Source organism: Candoia aspera, chromosome 5, assembly GCF_035149785.1.
Source record: "Candoia aspera isolate rCanAsp1 chromosome 5, rCanAsp1.hap2, whole genome shotgun sequence".
Classification (NCBI taxonomy): domain Eukaryota; kingdom Metazoa; phylum Chordata; class Lepidosauria; order Squamata; family Boidae; genus Candoia; species Candoia aspera.
Window position 1 is genome coordinate 9,518,831 of NC_086157.1, and position 20,049 is coordinate 9,538,879.

Consider the following 20,049-nt stretch of genomic DNA (forward strand, 5'->3'; position numbering starts at 1 on the left):
TTATGCTAAATTTTCAGGGCAATTAATTAAGACAGGAATCAGCCCCTTTTTTTGGCTAGGGAATGGATGGGAAGTTATCTAAATGAGATTAGTATATTTTTGGTTTGGGTTTTTTTTTTAGGAAAAAAAAATTATACATCCAAGCATATTAAGAAAGGGATTTAAGGTGTGCCAGTGAAATGTAATGACTTTGTTTTACAAAATTTAATCACATAAATCAAATCAAAAGCGTCTCACCAGTTTGAAAGAAGAAAGTTGGGAGAATTTTGCCTTATAGAGAGAAGGGAAGTGGACTGAACTACAAAACAAATACAGTATATGAAGGAAGAATGAATGGACCGAAACGAAAGAGAGGACTAAGGAAGTGGCTGATTGGTTAGAACGAATTGATAAATTAAACTGGAGAAATCTTCAGAGAGAGAGCGAGCGGTGAAATTTTTAAAAGTAAAAAAGGGAATGCTTGTAAGTGGGGTATAGATATGGGGAGGAGGAACGATTTGCAAGGAAATGTGGAAAGATACAGCAAACAGGGTTCGTGTCCATTAGTTTTAACTAAATTTCTTCTCTTTTTTCCACATCTCAGGCCTTTATTTTCCTTGGCTCAGTATTTCTTGTGTCTCTCAGGGCTCTGCATATGATTGCTTACACCAAAAAGCGGGATGGGTGTGTACGTATATTATGCATATATATTTAATTAATTAGCTGCCCCAAACCACATTTATTTATTTATTTTATTCTTCTTCAAAAGAAAACATGGTCAGATTTGTAGGACAGATTAACTCAGTGGAAATTACATATCGATGTATCCTAAATGTCCATACGCAGCCAGCATTCAGGGAACAGCAGGAAGGAAAGACCATTTGGGTTAAAAGCAATCCAGTTGGAAGTACGGGCTAAATGACAACCTATATATAAAATAAACTTTCAGAAGGTTAAGAGTTCTTTGGAAATGTTTATTGAGATCCATTAATTCTGTACAAAACACTTTGCTGTCAACCATAAAGAAACTTGAGCATCTGCTTACCTTCAGCAGTTTATCGTAACGATCAGCTGACATGAGGAAACGGCCGTCTTCCAGCTGCATTTCCCGGTTCTCCAGCAAATTGTTCAAGACCGGGAGGACGTTCCGCTCAGCCTTCTCCAAACCTTCTAGAACCAGGATCCGACCTTCTGTGGCTGCACGCACTGCACACTTATTAATCAAAACAAAATCAGCAGCAGAAATAGGAACAGCTGGATACAGTTCGCAAAAACACTTGACAGTGAAGGCCTGTTTGTCTTCAAAGTACCTTCATCCAACAATCCAGACCAAGAACAGAGGAGAAGAAGAATTGCATCAACAGCAGAAGCAAAAGCCTATATAAAGCTTGAGGGGCTTAACTCATGTGAAACCACATATATATAAAAAGGGAAGGTTAAAATTAGGGCAGCAGGAAACTTACACGGGAGAAAGCCAAACTAAGAAAGGAAAATGAAACACTGATCCTATTGTGACATTCATTCCTTGAAACAGTGAAATGAAAACTTGGTACAAGAAAACCTACCTTTTTTCCTGGCAATCTACAAAAAAATTACAACATAGAAAGCAGTTTCCTATTGAGTTACTGATTTATCCAGGTTAGTATATGCTCCACTGACTCAGAATAACTCAACAGAGTTTAAAATAGAAGTTGCTCTTAGCTCTTGTAACGGATTTCAAGCGTTGTATCCTTTGCATCTAAAATACTGAACAGCCATAGCTCTTCTTCAAACAGTGTCATGGGACACACAGAGAGGTTCCTAACGAAAGAGAGCAGAGCACTCTCTCTATTTTATATTTTGGATTTTCAGCAAATAAATTCTGACGGGTAAGAACTGATGTTGTTGTGGCTACTCACTTGGTCAATGTAGTAGGCGGTGCCAGCTCGGATCTCCCTCCGCTGTTTGAGATCAGTTTCTGTTGTGTCCCTGGAAAGTGCCATATATTCTACCTCTCGTTTGGTCAGTTCCTACAGAAAGCGGAATGATGTTGGATAAGGTAAATATTTTTAATCTGTTTAACTTAACAGCAAATTATTCAATACAACCCAACTCCAAACAGCAGGAGGTCACTGAATGGAAACAAATCTAAGGCTGAAGCCTAGTTTAGTGTTCTCCTTCAGTCACCACGGCTTCATTTTTTAAGTTACACCTGGTTTTATCAATAATCAGGACCCAACTTTCCATTTCTCTACTGAGGAAGTTCACCAGTCAGGCTGGCCAAGGCTAAAATTGCTGAGGAAATTAAGGAATTAAATCTTCCTTCCTCTTCCTAGCAATAAAGAGTATCTATCAGGGCTATATTCAGACCTGAAGGCAGACTGAAATGGCTCTAGATAACTGACCTCTCTAAGGACATTTGCAGTTGCCTAGCTAGTGATAGAGAAGGTAAAGAGTATCTGCAACTGGGCGGTAGTTACCCAAAATTGTCTGCATCCAAAGTGACCCTTTGTGATGGTTGCCTTATTCAGAAAAAACACAGACTCACCAGCCAGGGCTAAGGATATCTGGTTTATTAAGAATAGAATGCAGACACGGAGAAAGACGGGAATGAGCACATGGCGTGAGAGGTAGCCGGTAAATACCCGCGGTGCGGACCTGGTCCTTCCCCACCCCCCATTGTCCCAAAGTCCTGACCGACGGTGACCCCGGAGTCTCGATGGGCGATCAGGGTGCGATTCCGGAGTCTCGATGGGCGATCAGGGGGATTAGCACTGATTGCCTCTGTCCTCTTCCTGTGTCCGGAGCAGGTGTGTCCCCCGTGGTAATGCAGAGATGTCATGGAGATAGGATGATGGCTTCCCGGGTCAGGGCAACGGTATGGCTCCTTTGTCCTTTATCTGTATTGTCTTTCAGTGCTTATGGGATTAGCACTGATTCTTTCCTCCCCTCTCCCCTTCACCGGAAAGGCATGTTCCCCGTTGTAATGTATGTATACATCGCAACGGGGGACATGACACCCTTTCAAGGATAGCCATATTGTCTCTCTCCTATCCAAGCAACAAAATACAGTTTATGAAATTGAACCTGGAGTAGATGAGGCCACCAGGGACAGAGTATAGGAATCATCAAAGTCCAGCCCAAGGTTCAAATACTGCAAACGCCATAGTATGATCTGACTTCTTAACCCTAATAAGATCCCAGGCTCAGCAAGCTCATTTTCGGATACTACTAGGAGGTTCAGAATGCAGTTTAATATGATGAAGCAGAGTTGGTGGTTTTCAGCCTGATCCTTTGAGAAGGCCAGGTTTGGCTACATTAAGAGAGCATCAAGGTCATATCTAAGCATACCAATACATCTTCTAAGCAATAAAACTTCTGTGCTGTTTTAAGCTTCTTAAAGAAAAGGTGGGATGGAAGTGCAGTAATACATACTAATGCTTGGCACAATAAACAAAAGAAAAACAACAATCTGAAAGAATTCAACTTGAGCATTCCTGGTGTGAATCAAAGATTTCGAAACTGGGAAACAGTTCTACAACTCCTCATTGCGAACCAGAAAATCACTATATGTTGCAGCCTCCTTTGGATTGCTGTATAGAAACATAAGAATTGTGGTGACAACTTCAGTTCTCTAATGCAGAGTTTCTCAACCTTTGTATCTTTAAGATGCGTAGATTTTAAGTCCTAGAATTCCTCAGCCAGCATGTGGACTTCAGTTTTCAGGATTCTCCAGCCAGCATGCTGGCTCGGGAATTCTGGGAGTTGAAGTCCACAAATCTTAAAGTTGCCAAGGTTGAGAAACACTGCTCTACTGAAAATCTCCAAAACCTTACCAAGTACTGCATGGCAACAGAACGTCGAAGGGGCCCTGGAGGTCCAATAAGGAAAACATCTTGGCCCAGAAGGTCTTTCTGCATGATCCATCTTAGATGCTGAATCACAGATTGAGCCAGAGAATCTGAAACTAAATAAAATAACGTAGCATGAACTTTTATCTAATTTAAGAAACTTTAAACAACTCATTTTAAATTTTCAAACAGTGTTATTAAATCTGACACTGCCTTTCTCTTCCTGAATTTACTTTTTCAGCTTACACTTCCGAAGTTCACTGTGCCTTCTAGTTCAAGATTGATTGTGTACCCAATCACGCTTGAGTCCAATTAACTTCATAAAATACAGTGTGTATAATGTCTAGAGGATTGGGCTTAAACGGGGGAAAAGTAGAACCAAATCCATTATCTTCAGTTAAGTTTACTAAAGAAGCTCAAGCTTACCATTAATTTTTGAGTCTAACCTAATCTATAGGGCAAGGCCATGCTTTCAGATAAAATGCCCACTCTTATGCTTTAAGTTACTCTAAGGAAATCATACCAATACTGGACCACCAACGAGCACAAGATGATTGTTTTTTAACTCACTGTTCTTGAGAAACAAAGACAGGAATATGAGATGTCCAAGAAGATATTCAGACAAATTAGACTGTAGTTGAAAAGCTTGATAACTTGCAAATTATAGATTTTCTCTCTCTCTCTTGGGGAACAGTACTTTTAGCCCAACATAAAGCAGAGTTGTTCTAGTAGTAGTAACCTAAGCTTATGGCTTACTTTATTTGTAAACTGCTTTGAGATTTTTAATGGAAAGTGCTCCACAAATGCTGCAAATATGCAGATAAATAGATTCACCATGGCCCTAGTCTGCCTCCTGGGCACTTTTACAAGCCTGTACTTTTAAAGCCTTTGAGGGGAATCTGAAGCTCAGGACCTGAATTTTTATGCATCAAAACTGCTCCATCAATTTAATTTTACCTGCTGGGAAGTTGTCCCATGCCAGTTTGTGACTAAATACCTGAATTGATACATTATCTAGGGAAAAAAAACCTGTGCTCTGTTACGCCAGAGCCGGGATTGGCTGTGGATGACTCAGATTGGTGCCTGGACATAGTGCTATGTAGGATTTACATAAATGAACTAAGATCAGACTGAAATTCTCTAGATGGGTACCTCCCCACATCTGGGGTTTTGAGAGTTTACATATTCTGGATAGGACTGGACTCCCCTTGCAGGACAAGTATGTAATCTGGGGGCGTATCTGAATACATCTTTGTCACTTATATACTATAAAATGGTTCAAAAACTGCAGCTAGTGCAGAATGCACTTACTGGGTTGCTCAATAAAGCCGCACACCAACCACATATAATCCCATTGCTAAAGATTCTGCACTTGCTCTTAACTACACAGCCGTGTTCACAGTCTTACTCTAAATGAAAAAGGTCTTGTGTGGCCTAGGATCAGATTATCTGAAAAAAGTGTCTACTTCTACGCAAAGTCTATTTAGTCCTGCTGTTTAGGAGAGGACACCCTGCTGACCATGTCCTGGCCTGGTGCAATGGTGTGCTTCATGTCTAAGAGAAAGTCATATCCTAACCATCTGGACATTCCTCTTTTATCAATTAAGAGAACAGCCTCCTCACCGTAAGTAACAGACTGAAAAACTATCTGCCTGTAAGATAAATTGGATCCTAAGGAAAAAACAATGCAGTTGCTGAGATTTCTGTTACCTTATCCTATCCTCTTTCAATAAATCTTGTTAAAGAAACTCTGGAAATTGCTTTCTGTGGATGTGGAGTGCTTAAGAACTTGACATCACCTTATGCTCAACAGATTTTATGACCTTTTTGTGGTGGTCGTTAAGCGAATCATTGCAGGCATTAAGCAAACCACATGGTTGTTTAGCGAATCACACAGTTCCCCATTGATTTTGCTTTCCAGAAGCCAGCTGGGAAGGTAGAAAATGGCGATCACATGACTACGGGATGCTGTGACTGTATAAATGTGAACTGGTTACCAAGTGCTCAAATCGTGATAATGTGACTGTGGGGATGCTGCGGCAGTCGTAAATGTGAGGCTCGATCATAAGTTGGTTTTTCCAGCACCATCATAAGTCACTAAACAAATGCTTGTTAAGCGAGGACTACCTGTAGTTGGGCTCCCACCAGGATAATTTCTTTCACGTGTTTAAGATTTATGTCTTTGCCCAGAACCTTTTCTGATTTAATACTATTCACTGTATTATTAGTGTCAAACTTCATTCAATAGGTAGAACCGGAATGCTTAGGCAAGATCACAAGAAACCCAAGGATGTCTGGTAAGTAATATTTATTGAAAAACGTTAGCAAGCCTTAAGCAAAGAATTTCAGCAACTGTTATAATTCAGGAACAAGCCCTTGACATCAAAATAATTTTCAGACTCTCTTGCATTTCTTTTTCCTTCCTACCCTTCCTTTGGAGTAGGCTGGCCCGTTTGCACCTCTCCTTTGTTCCTGCAACAGGTTTGCTATCATCCTGATTTCACTGACTGCGTGACAAGTAACTCTCATTGTTAGTCTGTTTGTGACAATGCACTTCCTTTCTCATGGTTAACTTCTTCCCTACTGGACAGAACCAGCAGCAAGAGAAAAGGTCACATACATGATAAGTACAGAATAAAATTATGTGGACAGGAACCAAGGAACAGAGTGTGCTACCCCTGGGAAACAAAATAAGTACGCAATAGCACTAGAGTAAAGGAGAAACTGAAGAACAGGATACAGGGTAAGAGTGCAACCTCTATGAACAAAATGGGCTTTTGTGAGAATTTTAAATAGAAAACAGTGTAAGTTTATACAAGTCCTGTCAAAATTCCAGAAGCACTAGGGCTGCGTAGAGCGCTTGGAAGACCCTTTCACAGCATGTGAAATACCTGTCTTCAAAATGAGATAGCAGTTATGTCTTTTCCAAGGCTCACATTGCTACTTTGAAAGCAGTTTCCAGCTCAATCTGCATATCTATGAATGGCCAGACCTTCACTTTGCTTTCTGCTCAAGAGTTGGGCAGATGTTTCCCAATACTACCTTCTGACAGCATCCAGAGAGTTAAGAGTAGAAGTACTTCTGAATGGTACTGCTAACCCCCAGCTTCTCAAGCTCTCTGAAAGGCTACCATGGTCTAAGAACATGGACAAATACAGAAAATCAACAGACCCCACTGCCCCATCTCTCTTCTGATACAAAGGAGAGAATCCAAAGCCATCTTCAGGGCCAAATTTGGGTCCGAAGCCAGACTGTAAAGGATCTAAGTACTCTGTTTCCTCTTAAGAATTCTTACAAGTCTTCTACTAAGATGACAGCTGGGACCACTAAGAGCCACATCATCCACCAATTATCCTGAAGGACTGCACTGTGTCAGGGAACCAGGCTAGGAACCACGCTGAGCCGGAAATTCAACTCTAGTTCTTTATTGTTCGCATCTTATAGACAGAATCTTGCCAGACTAAAGCTAATCACTAACTTAAGGGAAATTAACCCAGAAGGGCTCTAGTGGGGGGCTACCTTGAACCTCTTAACCTTCCCATCAACAGAGCCCGGGCTGCGAAGCCTCTTATCCATCTGGAATGTGTTCTTTCCCTGGGAACCAGCGGCAGTGCTGGAATCCACCACATCACCCCCACCTTCAGGAACACATTCCATCACATCCTGGGTGGTTCTCTGCAGATGATTTCACTCAGCTTGCCATGGCAGAGGCTTTATAGTGGCAGCCATACATTGCCCAACCAGATTCATTCCACCACAATCACTCATGTCACCTGCCCTCCTGCTTTGTGATCCTCAGCTCCACAGTGCATGATCAGATATACAATAGCAAATGCACAGGAGCCTGAGGCATTGTTACTTCACACCTCAAGCAAGTTGCCAATAGCAAGGCCAATCAGGTTTGAGAAAATATTCTACCACCATATCGTCTGAGTTTCCTGGGATCTAACAGCATCCATTAACCTTCAGAGGCACACCGAAGACTATCCCAACCAACCAACAATCCTGAAAACTGGATGGGATTTCCAACACTATAATAGTGAATTTCTTTTCAGAAGTTAGTTATTCTAAAATTAAACTGCCCAGCTGACAAATGCTTTAAGAGCAGTCCTACATTTTGGCCTGATTGGATGAAGTGCTTCAGACCCAAACATTTTTTCTGGTCCTCAATGGCCTTACAAAGCCTCTGAACTTTTTATGTGACCCTGTATAACGTAATTCTCAACTGTGAGTCATGTCTTTTGATGCATTCGTCTGTTGAAGATGTTAAAGAGTATTGCAATCTCCATAGCAATTTTTTTTTTGCAATATAACCAAATGTTGCTAGTAAATTAGTAAGTTCAATTCATTCTATTTTTAGCTACAGCTTGAAGAAAAATTGGATCAAACTTAAGAGATGCCTAAAATAGAAACTAAATTCAAGGATGCAAAACAAGCTGCCGTGAAGAACAGAATATAAATACTATATTGAAAAGAAGGCTTAAGAGGATAGCCTGTTAGACCCTCAAATGCATTTATGTCTTCTTACTCATCTTCACTTACCTAATATTTAGTCTAGGATTTTAATCCTTTATTTGCATCTCACCGAATGGCTTGGAGGCACAGCTTAAGTTCACAAATATTTAGTTGGACTTATTTATAGAATTCATCAATACAGTTAAGGAACCCACAAAGACAGTAAAAATGTTTCCTCTTTCAGCTGTTCATCCATGTATATATCCTACTTCATTTCAACAGCCCTCACTCCCTCCAATCTTCAGCAATCTTTCTGTTTGTTTGTTTTGTAAAAGGAAGAATTACTTTAAGAAAACAAGCAACTATGAAAGACCATTCATTCCATGTTTCTCCTTACCCAAAACATCACACAGCCCTAGATCAAATTAGAAATACTTTATTTACAATTGGACTTCAACAGAACCACACCAGAAATTAGAATCAAATTGGAAACATCAAGACACAGTCCAAATAACTAAGCCTTACACAAAACTAAAACCAAATCTGCTAAAATTGACATCAACTTAAACTTCCAAGTCCCCACCTCAAAACCATGCTTTTTCTTTAAAATCATTACCTCCAGTCTTAATTTTAAAAATTTAGAACAAATTCTTCAGTTTTTCCCAATATACTGTATAACCTCATTACATTTCCTTTCCCTATCACATAATAAACACAGAAATATTAAAATTTCTAAGATGCCTGAACTACAGAGGGACGAAAGCTCAAAATAAAGTTTATTATATCTATCTTCACACTCCACTAATGGTATCAGATTCAACTTGAATAAAAGCTGTTCCGTTTTTATCATTATGCAAATTGGTGGAGCAAAAGGAAATAAGGTTAATTATTTTGAAGGTAGCAATATTGCTGTATCTCTATGAAGGAGCTGATCATATGGGTTTTTGTCAATGCTCTGCCTCTAAATCATCATGGAGAAAATAGATCTATGTGTTTGCTAGGAATTGAAAACAACTTGATGGCACATAATCAATCAATCAATCAATCAATCACTGTCCCATAAATCTTAATATATATTGAAAAATCTGGCTGCTGGAGCAAGGGAAATAAATAACTCTTAGACAGTATTCATTTACTGAGCGCGCTCTACAGAACCATGACAATTCTAAAAGCTATTCTTAGCCAATATTTGACCACATTTTGTGAGCCAACATCTGCATTAATGGAATTGCTAATCCTGGTCTACGGAGATCAGGAGGAATTTCTGATTTGAATGGTCACATAGAAGAGAGGCACATGTGAGTAAATGGGTAAAAAATTGCATGCACTGTAACTAATGCAATTACCTACTTTAGTTCAATGAGATTAAATGATTACATATGATACTAATTATCATATGTATCCAAAGGGATAGGCCACTTAGATGGGATTACAATGCTCATTTTAAGTATAGCTATGGTGTGAACAAAACAATTAATAGGTTTGGTGGAAGACCAAAATGCACCAATCGGGAATGAAAATTTGTGAAGCAAATGCTTATTGAACTTAGTTCTGTCACGTATTTATCTGCTGCACTGTTATCCTGTCTTCCATCCAAGGAGCTCTGAGTTTCCTAATACGTTGTTACCACAACAGCCCTGGAGGCTTCATTAAACTGGAATTGGGTAGCTGAATATTGCCTAGTCAATTTCATTTATGATGGAACAGCGTTCCTGAAATTCCAATATTCTGCCCACTAAGGACTATGTTCGCAACCATAGAATGTCTTCAGCCAGGACTTCTACTTTGAGCTTAGTTTTAAGATAATACTGCTTCTTACTGTAGTTCACTGGGACAAGTTCTGGATTCTTTGGCGTTCTGAGTTTGTAGGATACATCCCCAATAGTAACAGCATCACCTGAAAATGAGAAATAATAATTATGTATCATTGCTCACATTACCATCTTGCATCTGTAAGATTTTAATCAGACGACTAGGACTCATCTTTTGTTTTTTCCTTACATAAATGGCAGACATCTGAATTTTACAGACACCTGAATTTCTTTAGAAAAATTATAGCCAGATTTGATATTAGGAAGGAAAGCAACAGTTTTAGAAAGTTTTTTAGAAGGGTAGAAAACCGTTAACTTAGTTACTACCCTTTTAGCTTCTAGAGTTAGTTGCCATACTTTTTAATTTAGTTATTTTAATTATTATACTTTTAGCTTCTAGGGGATGCCATTTTCAGTGCCTGAGACAGAACATCAAACATTTTACCCCGAATATACTTTTTACTGAGCTCAAGAATTCAGCAATTATGAAACTGACTTCTGTACACTGATATTCACTGAACGCAACATATCATTTATTTATTTATTTATTCATTCATTCATCCATCAAATTTTGCCACCGCGCATCTCCCCCCAGAGGAGGGGATAATAATGGAATCCTTTCAGGTATTAAGAAAGTTGGATTTCTTGAGGAACCTGTTCTAAATTAAAACAATTATCACTGAAAAGCCAATAAGGATAAATCACATGAAAATGTGGTTACAGTGGGGAAGAACGAAAGGACAGGACGTGGATAGGGATATTTCTATTTATCTTCCCCAATATGATATTACTTGTTAGATTCTGGACAGATAAGTTGAAAAAAAATGCTTATATTAATCACTGACAATCAAAAAGACTGTCCTGATACCAAAAATTTTAAAATGTTACTATCTCTCCTAAAATGATCAGCTTTTTTTTAAAGATTTTTTATCCCACCTTTATTATTTTCATAAATAACTCAAGGAGGCGAGCATACCTAATACTCCTTCCTCCTCCTATTTTCCCCACAACAACCCTGTGAGGTGAGTTGGGCTGAGAGAGAGGGACTGGCCCAAGGCCACCCAGCCGGCTTCCATGCCCAAGGCGGGACTAGAACTCTCCTACCACGCCTGATTGGCTCTTGGGCTGAGAGAGAGGGACTGGCCCAAGGCCACCCAGCCGGCTTCCATGCCCAAGGCGGGACTAGAACTCTCCTACCACGCCTGATTGGCTCTTGGGCTGAGAGAGAGGGACTGGCCCAAGGTCACCCAGCCGGCTTTCATGCCTAAGGCAGGACTAGAACTCTCCTACCACGCCTGATTGGCTCTTGGGCTGAGAGAGAGGGACTGGCCCAAGGTCACCCAGCCAGCTTCCATGCCCAAGGCGGGACTAGAACTCTCCTACCATGCCTGATTGGCTCTTGGGCTGAGAGAGAGGGACTGGCCCAAGGTCACCCAGCCAACTTTCATGCTTAAGGCAGGACTAGAACTCATGGGCTCCTGGTTTCTAGCCTGCTACCTTAACCACGACAACAAACTGGCTTGTAACTCTATTACAAATCCTTCCAATATGGAAGGTTATATTTAGTTATATTTTGCCTCTGCCAGTCAATTACCATCAAGGTTCTTTATTCTTTATTTAAAAAGTACTCAGTCTCATAACTACCTACCTGTTTTAGTCATGTGGGAAAAGGCTTCAAGAAACAATAGGAACCAGAGAACACAATTAAAATGACTGTCACTTTTCTGTCCAATAGACATAAACTGAGACTCATTCCAGCCAAGATGCACAGCGAAGCTAAAAAATTAAAGAGGAGGAATAGAAAAACCCTAAACATTTAGAAGATAACTACAAAGGTATATTGAAAATAGAGAAAGGTGGTCCACTGTTAAAAAACAGTAAATTTTGTTACAATTTCAACAGGAATTCAGTGAGAAACATGCTAAAAGGTCAAAACATATTGCAAAGTATCCTGTGTAAAAAACTGGACATTGGCAAAAGACAAATACGGACATCTGTGACCAGAATAAAATATGAGAGGAAAAAAATGTGCCAAGATAATCCAAGTTCTTTCCTAAGAACATTTGGATGCTTGTTCGAATAAAAATCAGTATCAATGATGTCCATGTAATTTGAGAGGCTAAATAAATTTTTATTTATTTAAGGTTTTTATGGTTTTTGTTGTTGTAAGCCACCCAGAGTCACTTGCTGAGATGGGTGGCTATAGAAATGGAATGAATGAACGATTAAATAAATAAAAATCTCTAAGCTGAAGCCTCAGGAAGCAGTAAGTGTCCTGACTCCCAGGAAACACTCTGAGACAGGGAACTGTTCTCTAATGTTTTATTGCTAATACATAACAGTAATCCTAACAAACTGAAAAAGCGTGGGAAAAACCCAGCCATATAAACCCCGCAGGTTAAGGCGGTCCCAATCTGTGCCTCTTGGAATGGCTCACCAATTCCTCAGTGCTACGCATGCGCTTGACAGTCTGGAAGGGAGCACCCTGCTCGCCATCCTTACTCATGACAGTAAGTTTAAACTATAGAAAAGTTTTGTTTTCCACTATGCAATGTGGGTATTTATTCCATACAACTAGAAACAAGGCTGCTATTTAGTACTGTATTTGGTCTGAATTTCATGTAGCTTTGTTTTTGTTTTACGGTTCTACGTTTTGTACGAATCCAGAAAGCTGGGTAAACATATTATGCAAACACAGGAATCGCTCCTAACAATTGCATCTGCCTCTGATAATGCCCCTTCTAGGTTATGGCACAGGGTCTTCCTGGAAATGGTGAGGAAATCTGAGAACACCACTTCCTAGGGAGGAAATCAAACAAAATGTATTTATTTATTATATTTGTAAGCCATGCAGAAATGGTAAGTGTAGTTCCTAAAAGAGTCCAAAAATGGTTTTAGAAAGTTCCCCAGGAAAATCTGAGTCTTGATCATGTATGCAAGACAGCCTAGCCTATTTTGTATTCTGCACCCCCTCCCTGTGGTTTCTGGCCTCCCATGTAGCTTGTCCGCATGTCACAGGTTGAGAAATGAAGAAATGGCTCAGTGCAGATAGCAAAGGCACGAAAGCACATAATCTCATACCATCCTCACCTCTGCCCTCCCCCTGTGGACGCCCACGCTCTCAGAGAGCCATACAGAGAGGTTCTTTGTATGGTGGGGGCATTCTCAGGAAGCGGGTGACTTAAAGTAAACATGGAAATGTTAACTTATTACAGGATACAGCAGAAGGAGAAAAAGAGTGTTACCAGAGTTTGCATGTCGCAACAAATCCACAGTTGGCCAGCCACATTTTAGCCGGCACGCTGTGCACGCCCAACCATATGATCTCCTGTGTTTTTGCAAATCAGAATTTATGGAGTAAATTATATTTCATCATGGGAAAACTCATTGTGTGAAAACAGCAGCAAGTGCAAGATTTTTTCCAGAGCCCGATGCTTCTTAGAAGCCAACTGCAACTCTTCCTCCTCTGTTTCTTCACCAGTCCTAGGACACTGGCTGTCTTCACACAACAGGGTAACCAGATCAGCTAAAGACCTTGCATAAGCACAACATGCAGAACTCGGTTAGTTTTAAGTCTGCTCTGCTTTTCTTTTGGATGAGCATCGGATTATCTTACAGTTCAACGTATTGCGCAAACTGCAGAGCGGGTTAAATTGATTACCAAATCAAGTGTGTTACGTGAATGCATCCAAAGGTTTGGAAAGGGCAAAATCCATTACAGCCTTGTTGTGGGAGGAGGGGGCAAAGCAAGACAACTGCAACTGCCAACCCCTCTTGTACACACGTCAACGTTGCACGCTTATGCAAAGGGACAGAGCTTCAGTCTTGCCTTTGTTTACCTCCCTTGCAGACCCCAGTGGTCTCTTTCAAGGGCTGATGTTCTGAAACAGACCCCCAGATACATTTGTGAAAACACACACACACACACAGACAAGTTCTTAAGTCCAGGACTTTCCAAACAGCCCTGCTGGATCAGGACATACACCCATCTAGTTTTGGCTCACACAGTGGCCAACAGCTCCATACAGTCTTCCAAATACTAACTTTTTATGCTCCCCTACACCTCTCTAATGCTCCTACCCATTCTTTGAGATTCTCACTTTTTATATATACTTTTAGTTTTTAATTCATATATCTTTTTATTTTTAGATTTAGATTTTTTTCATTTTTACTCCTGATGTATCCGTTATGCTTTTTAATGACTGTACCCTGCCTTCCTTATGCTGGTCCATGATCGTAATAATGATTTGATTTGATTTGCTTCATTTAAGAAGCTCACAAGCCCAGAAAGGAAGGCACAAGATCCCTTGTACTGTGGCTTTCCCCAGTAACAGTATTTAGCCACTAGAATCCGGGCAAACAGCCATTATAAGTACAGTGACCATACAGTACGTCCTTCATTACAAAGTACATCCTTTATTTCAGAAAGCTAGCCTTTAGATTTATTTATTTATTTGCTTGTTTGGTTTTGCTCTTGAATTTTCCTATACAAAGCAAAGTTATAAACAGAAACAACTAGGTTTTTTTTTTCATCCTTATAAACCTTTTTTTCAGTTTTGCTCCTTTTTCAGGTTTGTCCTTTATTTTTTCCAAAAACAATGATCACTGTAATTATAAGTCAAGTATGTGAGATAGGTGGCTAAATTGAAGGAAGGGGAAAGAAAGAAAGAAAGAGTCACCACTGAGAGAGGAGAGAGAGAGAGAATCACAAAAGAAAAAAAAAGACTTGTAAAAGAAAGAAAAAAGAAAGGATCAAGAAAGAAAAGAAAGAAAAAAGGATCAAGAAAGAAAGAAAGGAGAGAGAAACAAAAGATCATAAAAGAAAGAAAGAAAGAAAGGAAAGAGAGAAACAAAAGATCACAAAAGAAAGAAAAGAAAGAGAAAGGAAGGAAGGAAGGAGGGAGGGAGGGAGGGAGACAGTCAGGAAAAGATTTAAAACCATTCAGACTGTTTGCTATGAGCGCAATGGCAAGCTAGCCACTTCCACCATTTAACTATGCCCTGTCTAGGGAGAGGGTGCGTCTGAGTGTGTGTCGGGGTGCGTTACGGACAACCCCGCTTGCTTCGCCAGCCCCGAACCGCTCCTGTCAATTTCGGCGGACCACCTTCCAGAACGCCGGGAGCGCCAAGCGCCTCCCCGGGGTCCCCGCGCCGCGCAGAGCTTCTCCCTCTCCAGGGCGCCTCCCTTTCCGCGCCCCCTCGGCTGCCGCCGAGCCCCGCTCTGCTGCGCTGCCCCCGGGGGGCCCTCGAGCAGGAGAGCCCCAGACCGGCCGGGGAAGGGCTCCCGTCGAAGCGCAAGCCGGAGCGGCGCCCTTGCGCGGGAAGGGGCGAAGGGCGCCCGGGCGAGGACCGCGTTACCTTCGGCCGTCCCGCCGCCGCCGCCGCCGCCGTGCAAGGCTCGGACGCCGCCCGGCCGCCCCGCGCCTCCTGCGGGCCGGGCGCGTCCGGCCACCTGCTGCAAGAGGAGGCGCACCCTCCGGGCAGCCGCGGAGCCCGCGCAGAGCCCGAGGCCGCCGCCGCCGCCCCTGCCCAGGCACGCCACCCGGGCCTGCATGGCCTGCCGGCGCGGAAGGAGAGCCCCGGGGGACGGCTTCCGTCGGTGCACCGCGTCCTCCTGGAAACGGCGCCGCCGCTTTCGGGGCCGGGCGAGGTCGCAGCGGGCGCGTCCTGACGCGCGGGGCAAGGGGAGCCGCGGGGCGCGGGGGACGTTGGGCTGAGCGCCGGGGGCTCGGCTCTTGCCTGGCAAGGGCGGGGGGCGCGGGGGACCTGGCCGGGTTTTTCCTCCTCCAGTGCCCCTGTGGCCCAAAGGTCGCCCTCCCGTCCCCGCAAGAGGGCCAGGCTTAGGGGTCGCGCCACGGGGGCAGCGCGCCGCAGGGAGCGAGAGGCTGCCTTGCGAGGGCCAGGGAGCCGCGGGCGGGGGAAGAAGGCGTGCTGCGCGGGATGGGCTTTGCTCTGTCTCTCCGTACTTCGCCTTCCGGGGTTGGGCGCTTTTGCCAGACTCAGAGGAAGGGTGTCTCGGGGTCTCCAAACGCACGTTCTTTGGAAAGAGGAGGAGGATTCCTGGCTGGTGGAAATCAGTACAGTGGATGTCACAGGCAGATTCTGAAAGGCAAGAGGATGGGCTGGTCCCCAGGGAGGGGAATCGTGGGCGCAGACGTAGCTGCTAGCGGCCAAAGTGGGGTGACCCAGAGTGGGTGGTTGCAAGGATGAGGGCTGCCCAAGCAGGTGTGCAAAGGCGCCGTGCATTGGGGGGGGGGGCAACAAGTGACAGGAACAGTAGTAGCCCAGTGCCACCACTCTGTGTCTCTACATGCGCTGTAGAAGAAAAGGGAAGGGAGAACGAAGTAGAAACTGCTGTGCAAACAACGTTCCTGTACATATGGATGTGTCAAGGCCCTTGGTTAGAGGCAGAGAAGTTCTGGGGATGTGACCGTATGGAGGAAGCCTCTTCTGGAATTACTCTGATTTTGTTTAAGCAGCAACTGCAGTTGATATCCTTCCTTTCTGCCCCGCAGAATGGAGATCATTAAGGGAGGGGCTGTGAAATACAATATGTTGAATTACCAGTCCTGAGAGGAAAAGGCTAAAATCTATGCCAGAAAGTATGAATCGGCGTCATCAGGGTTGCTGTGGGTGCTTATGATAGTAGGAATCCACAATTGCTAATAGTTGCACGTTACATTCCAGTGAAGGGGGATAATGGAAGGATCAGGTATAAGTTCTGGTTGCAAAATTGTGCAACATTTTGAATGAATGAGATCCAGGGGGAAAAACATACTCTGTTAGGTGATATGAATGGAGGGGTTCTGAGATGTCAAGAGTACTAAAAAGCCCATTCAGAAAACCAAGAATGAATGAGAATGGAATGATTACTCTTGGGAGAATCTCTCCTTAGAAATTTGGTTTGAATAAATGGTTTAGGTTTAAACATATGTTCACAACATAGAAGAATGAATTACAGGTAGTCCTCATTTAGTGACTGTTCACAGTTACGACGGTGATGAAAAAGTAGCTTTACGACCAGTCCTCACATTTATGACCTTTGCAGATCTGTAAAGCAAAGAAAAGTTGAAGATCATAAGCACAGTCATGGTTTCGCTTAGCAACTGCTTCGCTTAACCACCAAGTTGCCAATCCCAGTTGTCGCTAAACAAGGACTACCTGTACACATTAGAAAATAACACTTGGATTGATTGCTTATAAAGAATTTGAGAGAACTAGTAAAAGGTAACATGCCATTTAATAAAATGTGCTAGTTGGAAAAGATGCTACCAGGAACTTTCTGAATTTTTCTTAGGGAGTGATGAGGTCCTGAATGGCCCATATTTTGGTAGTGTCAAGGATCTTGGGGAAAATGTGAATTTGGAAGGAAAGGAAATACTGTAGGCGAAAGAAATGAGAGTGGAAGTAGAACAATTGTGGGAAGAGAAAGTGTGATCCTGTATGAAAAAGAACTAAAAAATAGTTTAATCTCCCAACAGAGTGAATGGAAAATGAAGTTAAGGAAAGACAATGTGGAAGCTGCTTGGAATGGGGTGAAAAAAGATTAGATTACAGAGTGCCACAAAAGTGTGTGGGATTACACGAATGAGAAATATGAAAAGGTATGCTTGGTGGAACTGAAGGTGAAAGATGCTGTGGATGAGGAAAAAGATCATGTAAGAGAATAATTGCTGAAAAAAATGGGTGTGAGAGAAACTGAACAATGTGTATATTGAGAAAGTGACAAAAATGTAGTTAAAGAGAGCAAGGAACAGTTAAGGTTAAAAAGGACAGAGAAAATGCAGCATGATTTTGGTGGACATTTTAAAAGATGTTTTGGAGGTGGGTGAAGAGAGCTGAACAAGGCCTCCAGCAGGGTGAAGGGAATTGAAAATAAAAATGATAAAAGGATTTTGGGTAGGATTGAAGTGTGTCCCAAGAAAAAAAAATGCCGAAAAGTCATAAGAATATAGAATGAGAATATAGAAAAGCATTGAAATGTAACTATAGCTGGAGATATGTTAAAACAGAGATGTAAGGTGCTTCTGGAATGACTGTGCAGCTTGTTTAAGGTGCGTGCAGGTTGCACCTGTGCCTGTCACTTGGCAGAATGCCATTGTTATTCCCTTCTTTAATGGGAAAGGTAATAAAAGTGAATGCAAAACTGCAGGAGCATTAGTTTGTTAATTGTGCCTGGGAAGGTGCTTGACAGAATTCTAATTGAAAAGCTACAAGAGGTGACAATTAGCATTCATTACCCTGAATGGAGAAAGAGCAAGGTAATAGATCGGGCAGATTTGTGTGTTCGCTTAAGCTTCTAGCTGGGGTGCGAGCAATACGCACAATAGTACGACGGATTCTTAACATAATTTTCTGGATCCAGCAAGAATTAATTCAGACTTCAATAAGTGCATAGCAGAGTTACAAAACTGAACGTAAGAATAGAGTACATAACTGCACATTCACCTGCTATAAAACTTACTAGTTGTGTTTGCACTTAAGTGGATTATGGATAGGATTACATTGCCACAGAGCTAGTTTGATGTAGTAGTTAAGGCACAAAACTAGAAAGTGGGAGACCATGAGTTCTAATCCTGCCTTAAGTATAAAGCCAGCTGGCTGTCCTTGGGCCAGTCACTTTCTCTCAGCCCTAGGAAGCAGGCAATGGCAAACCACTTCTGAATTCTTGCCAAGAAAACTTCAGGGACTTGTCCAGGCAGTCGCCAGGAGTCAACACTGACTTGAAGACACAAAATACAGCATGCCGTGCAAACACTGTATACTAGTCAGCACTGGAGTTTGCACACTTGATTACATCATGGGGAGGGTTAGCTTGGCTATAGAAATGTAATTCCAGTCAATTATATGATGATATCATTTTGTGCATGATGTCACTTGCCCTCCTGTGGATGTGCATGGAGACCATGGGAGAGATTTTTAAACAAAATTGCTCAAGATGCTGAGAACAGCCTTCAGGGCTAGTTTTGAAATCTTGTAACCTTACTAGAGAAAACAAAAAGTGACTAGGCAGTTTGTGTATTATAGAAAGGGAATCTGGATGGTAATCTGTAGAGAGTAAGGAGATACGATCTTGACGGAGATATGCAGGATTGGTTGCCTAGGCAAAAGGGGCTGAAACCTTTTCTAAGCTCTGAGAAAGGAGGTAATGTTCAGAAGTGGCTCAGACAGGCATCTCCCTAGTTCACTGAAGTATAAGGAGGAGGAGGAGGTGCAGCACAATCAGACTTGGAAGATTCTGTTATTCTAGCCAATCTCAATAAAAGTAGTTTTAGCCTTCCTATGGAGTTGATTTCCTGGTCTGGTTTAACTAGTGGGCCTGACACAATCTGAGCAAATTCTTTGTCATGCTCCCTGTCATGAGTACTGATGGCGAGCAGGAGGGGGCCTCTATCCAGGGGGGAAAACGCATGCGTAGTACGGAGGAATTAAGCAGCCATTCAAAGAGAGACAGATCAGACCCGCCTGAACTTTTGGGGTTTATCTGTCTGGGCTTTTCCCACGCTTCTTCAGTTTGTTAGGATTCTGTTTTATGTAGCAGTAATAAACACTAGAGACCTACTCCTCGTCTCAGCGTGATTCCTGACTGTTAGGACACTCCCAGATCAGACATTCCCAGAACATCTGATCCAACTCTCATGCCTGAATGGAATCAACCCGGGTTGAGACTTGCGAGGTGGTAGAAGCGGGAGGGGGGATGAGCCAGGAGTGCGAAAGCATCTTGTTTGGACTATCTCTGGCATCCAAGGTCAGCCAGCAGAGACAACTGCACAGAACTGAACGGGGTGGCACGGAAAGGGGGGCTGCATTCTGAAGAAGGGGCAGGGGGTTGAATTCATTGGTCCGTTTAACTTGGGGAAAGCACTGGAACTTCTATTCACAACTTTTTCTCTGTACAGCACACTACACTCCATTAAAGAGATTTCTGCTTGATCACATATGAATCAAATTCAATGGTAAGCTGAGTAGGCAGT

At 42.3% G+C, this 20,049-nt stretch overlaps 1 protein-coding gene across 1 annotated transcript in view; it reads right to left on the reverse strand.

Annotated features, from left to right (window-relative positions):
• The window catches only part of VWA8 (von Willebrand factor A domain containing 8), an 88,181-nt gene extending 72,529 nt beyond the window's left edge, over positions 1 to 15,652 (reverse strand). Inside the window, exons 1-5 of the mRNA XM_063304566.1 lie at positions 15,434 to 15,652; positions 10,084 to 10,161; positions 3,795 to 3,925; positions 1,878 to 1,988; positions 1,025 to 1,192 (exon numbers count right to left, since the gene is read on the reverse strand). Of these exons, the coding sequence (XP_063160636.1) occupies positions 1,025 to 1,192; positions 1,878 to 1,988; positions 3,795 to 3,925; positions 10,084 to 10,161; positions 15,434 to 15,629 (684 nt within the window). The 5' untranslated portion in view covers positions 15,630 to 15,652. The remainder of the gene's footprint in view (positions 1 to 1,024; positions 1,193 to 1,877; positions 1,989 to 3,794; positions 3,926 to 10,083; positions 10,162 to 15,433) is intronic.
• Positions 15,653 to 20,049: the final 4,397 nt, after the last annotated feature.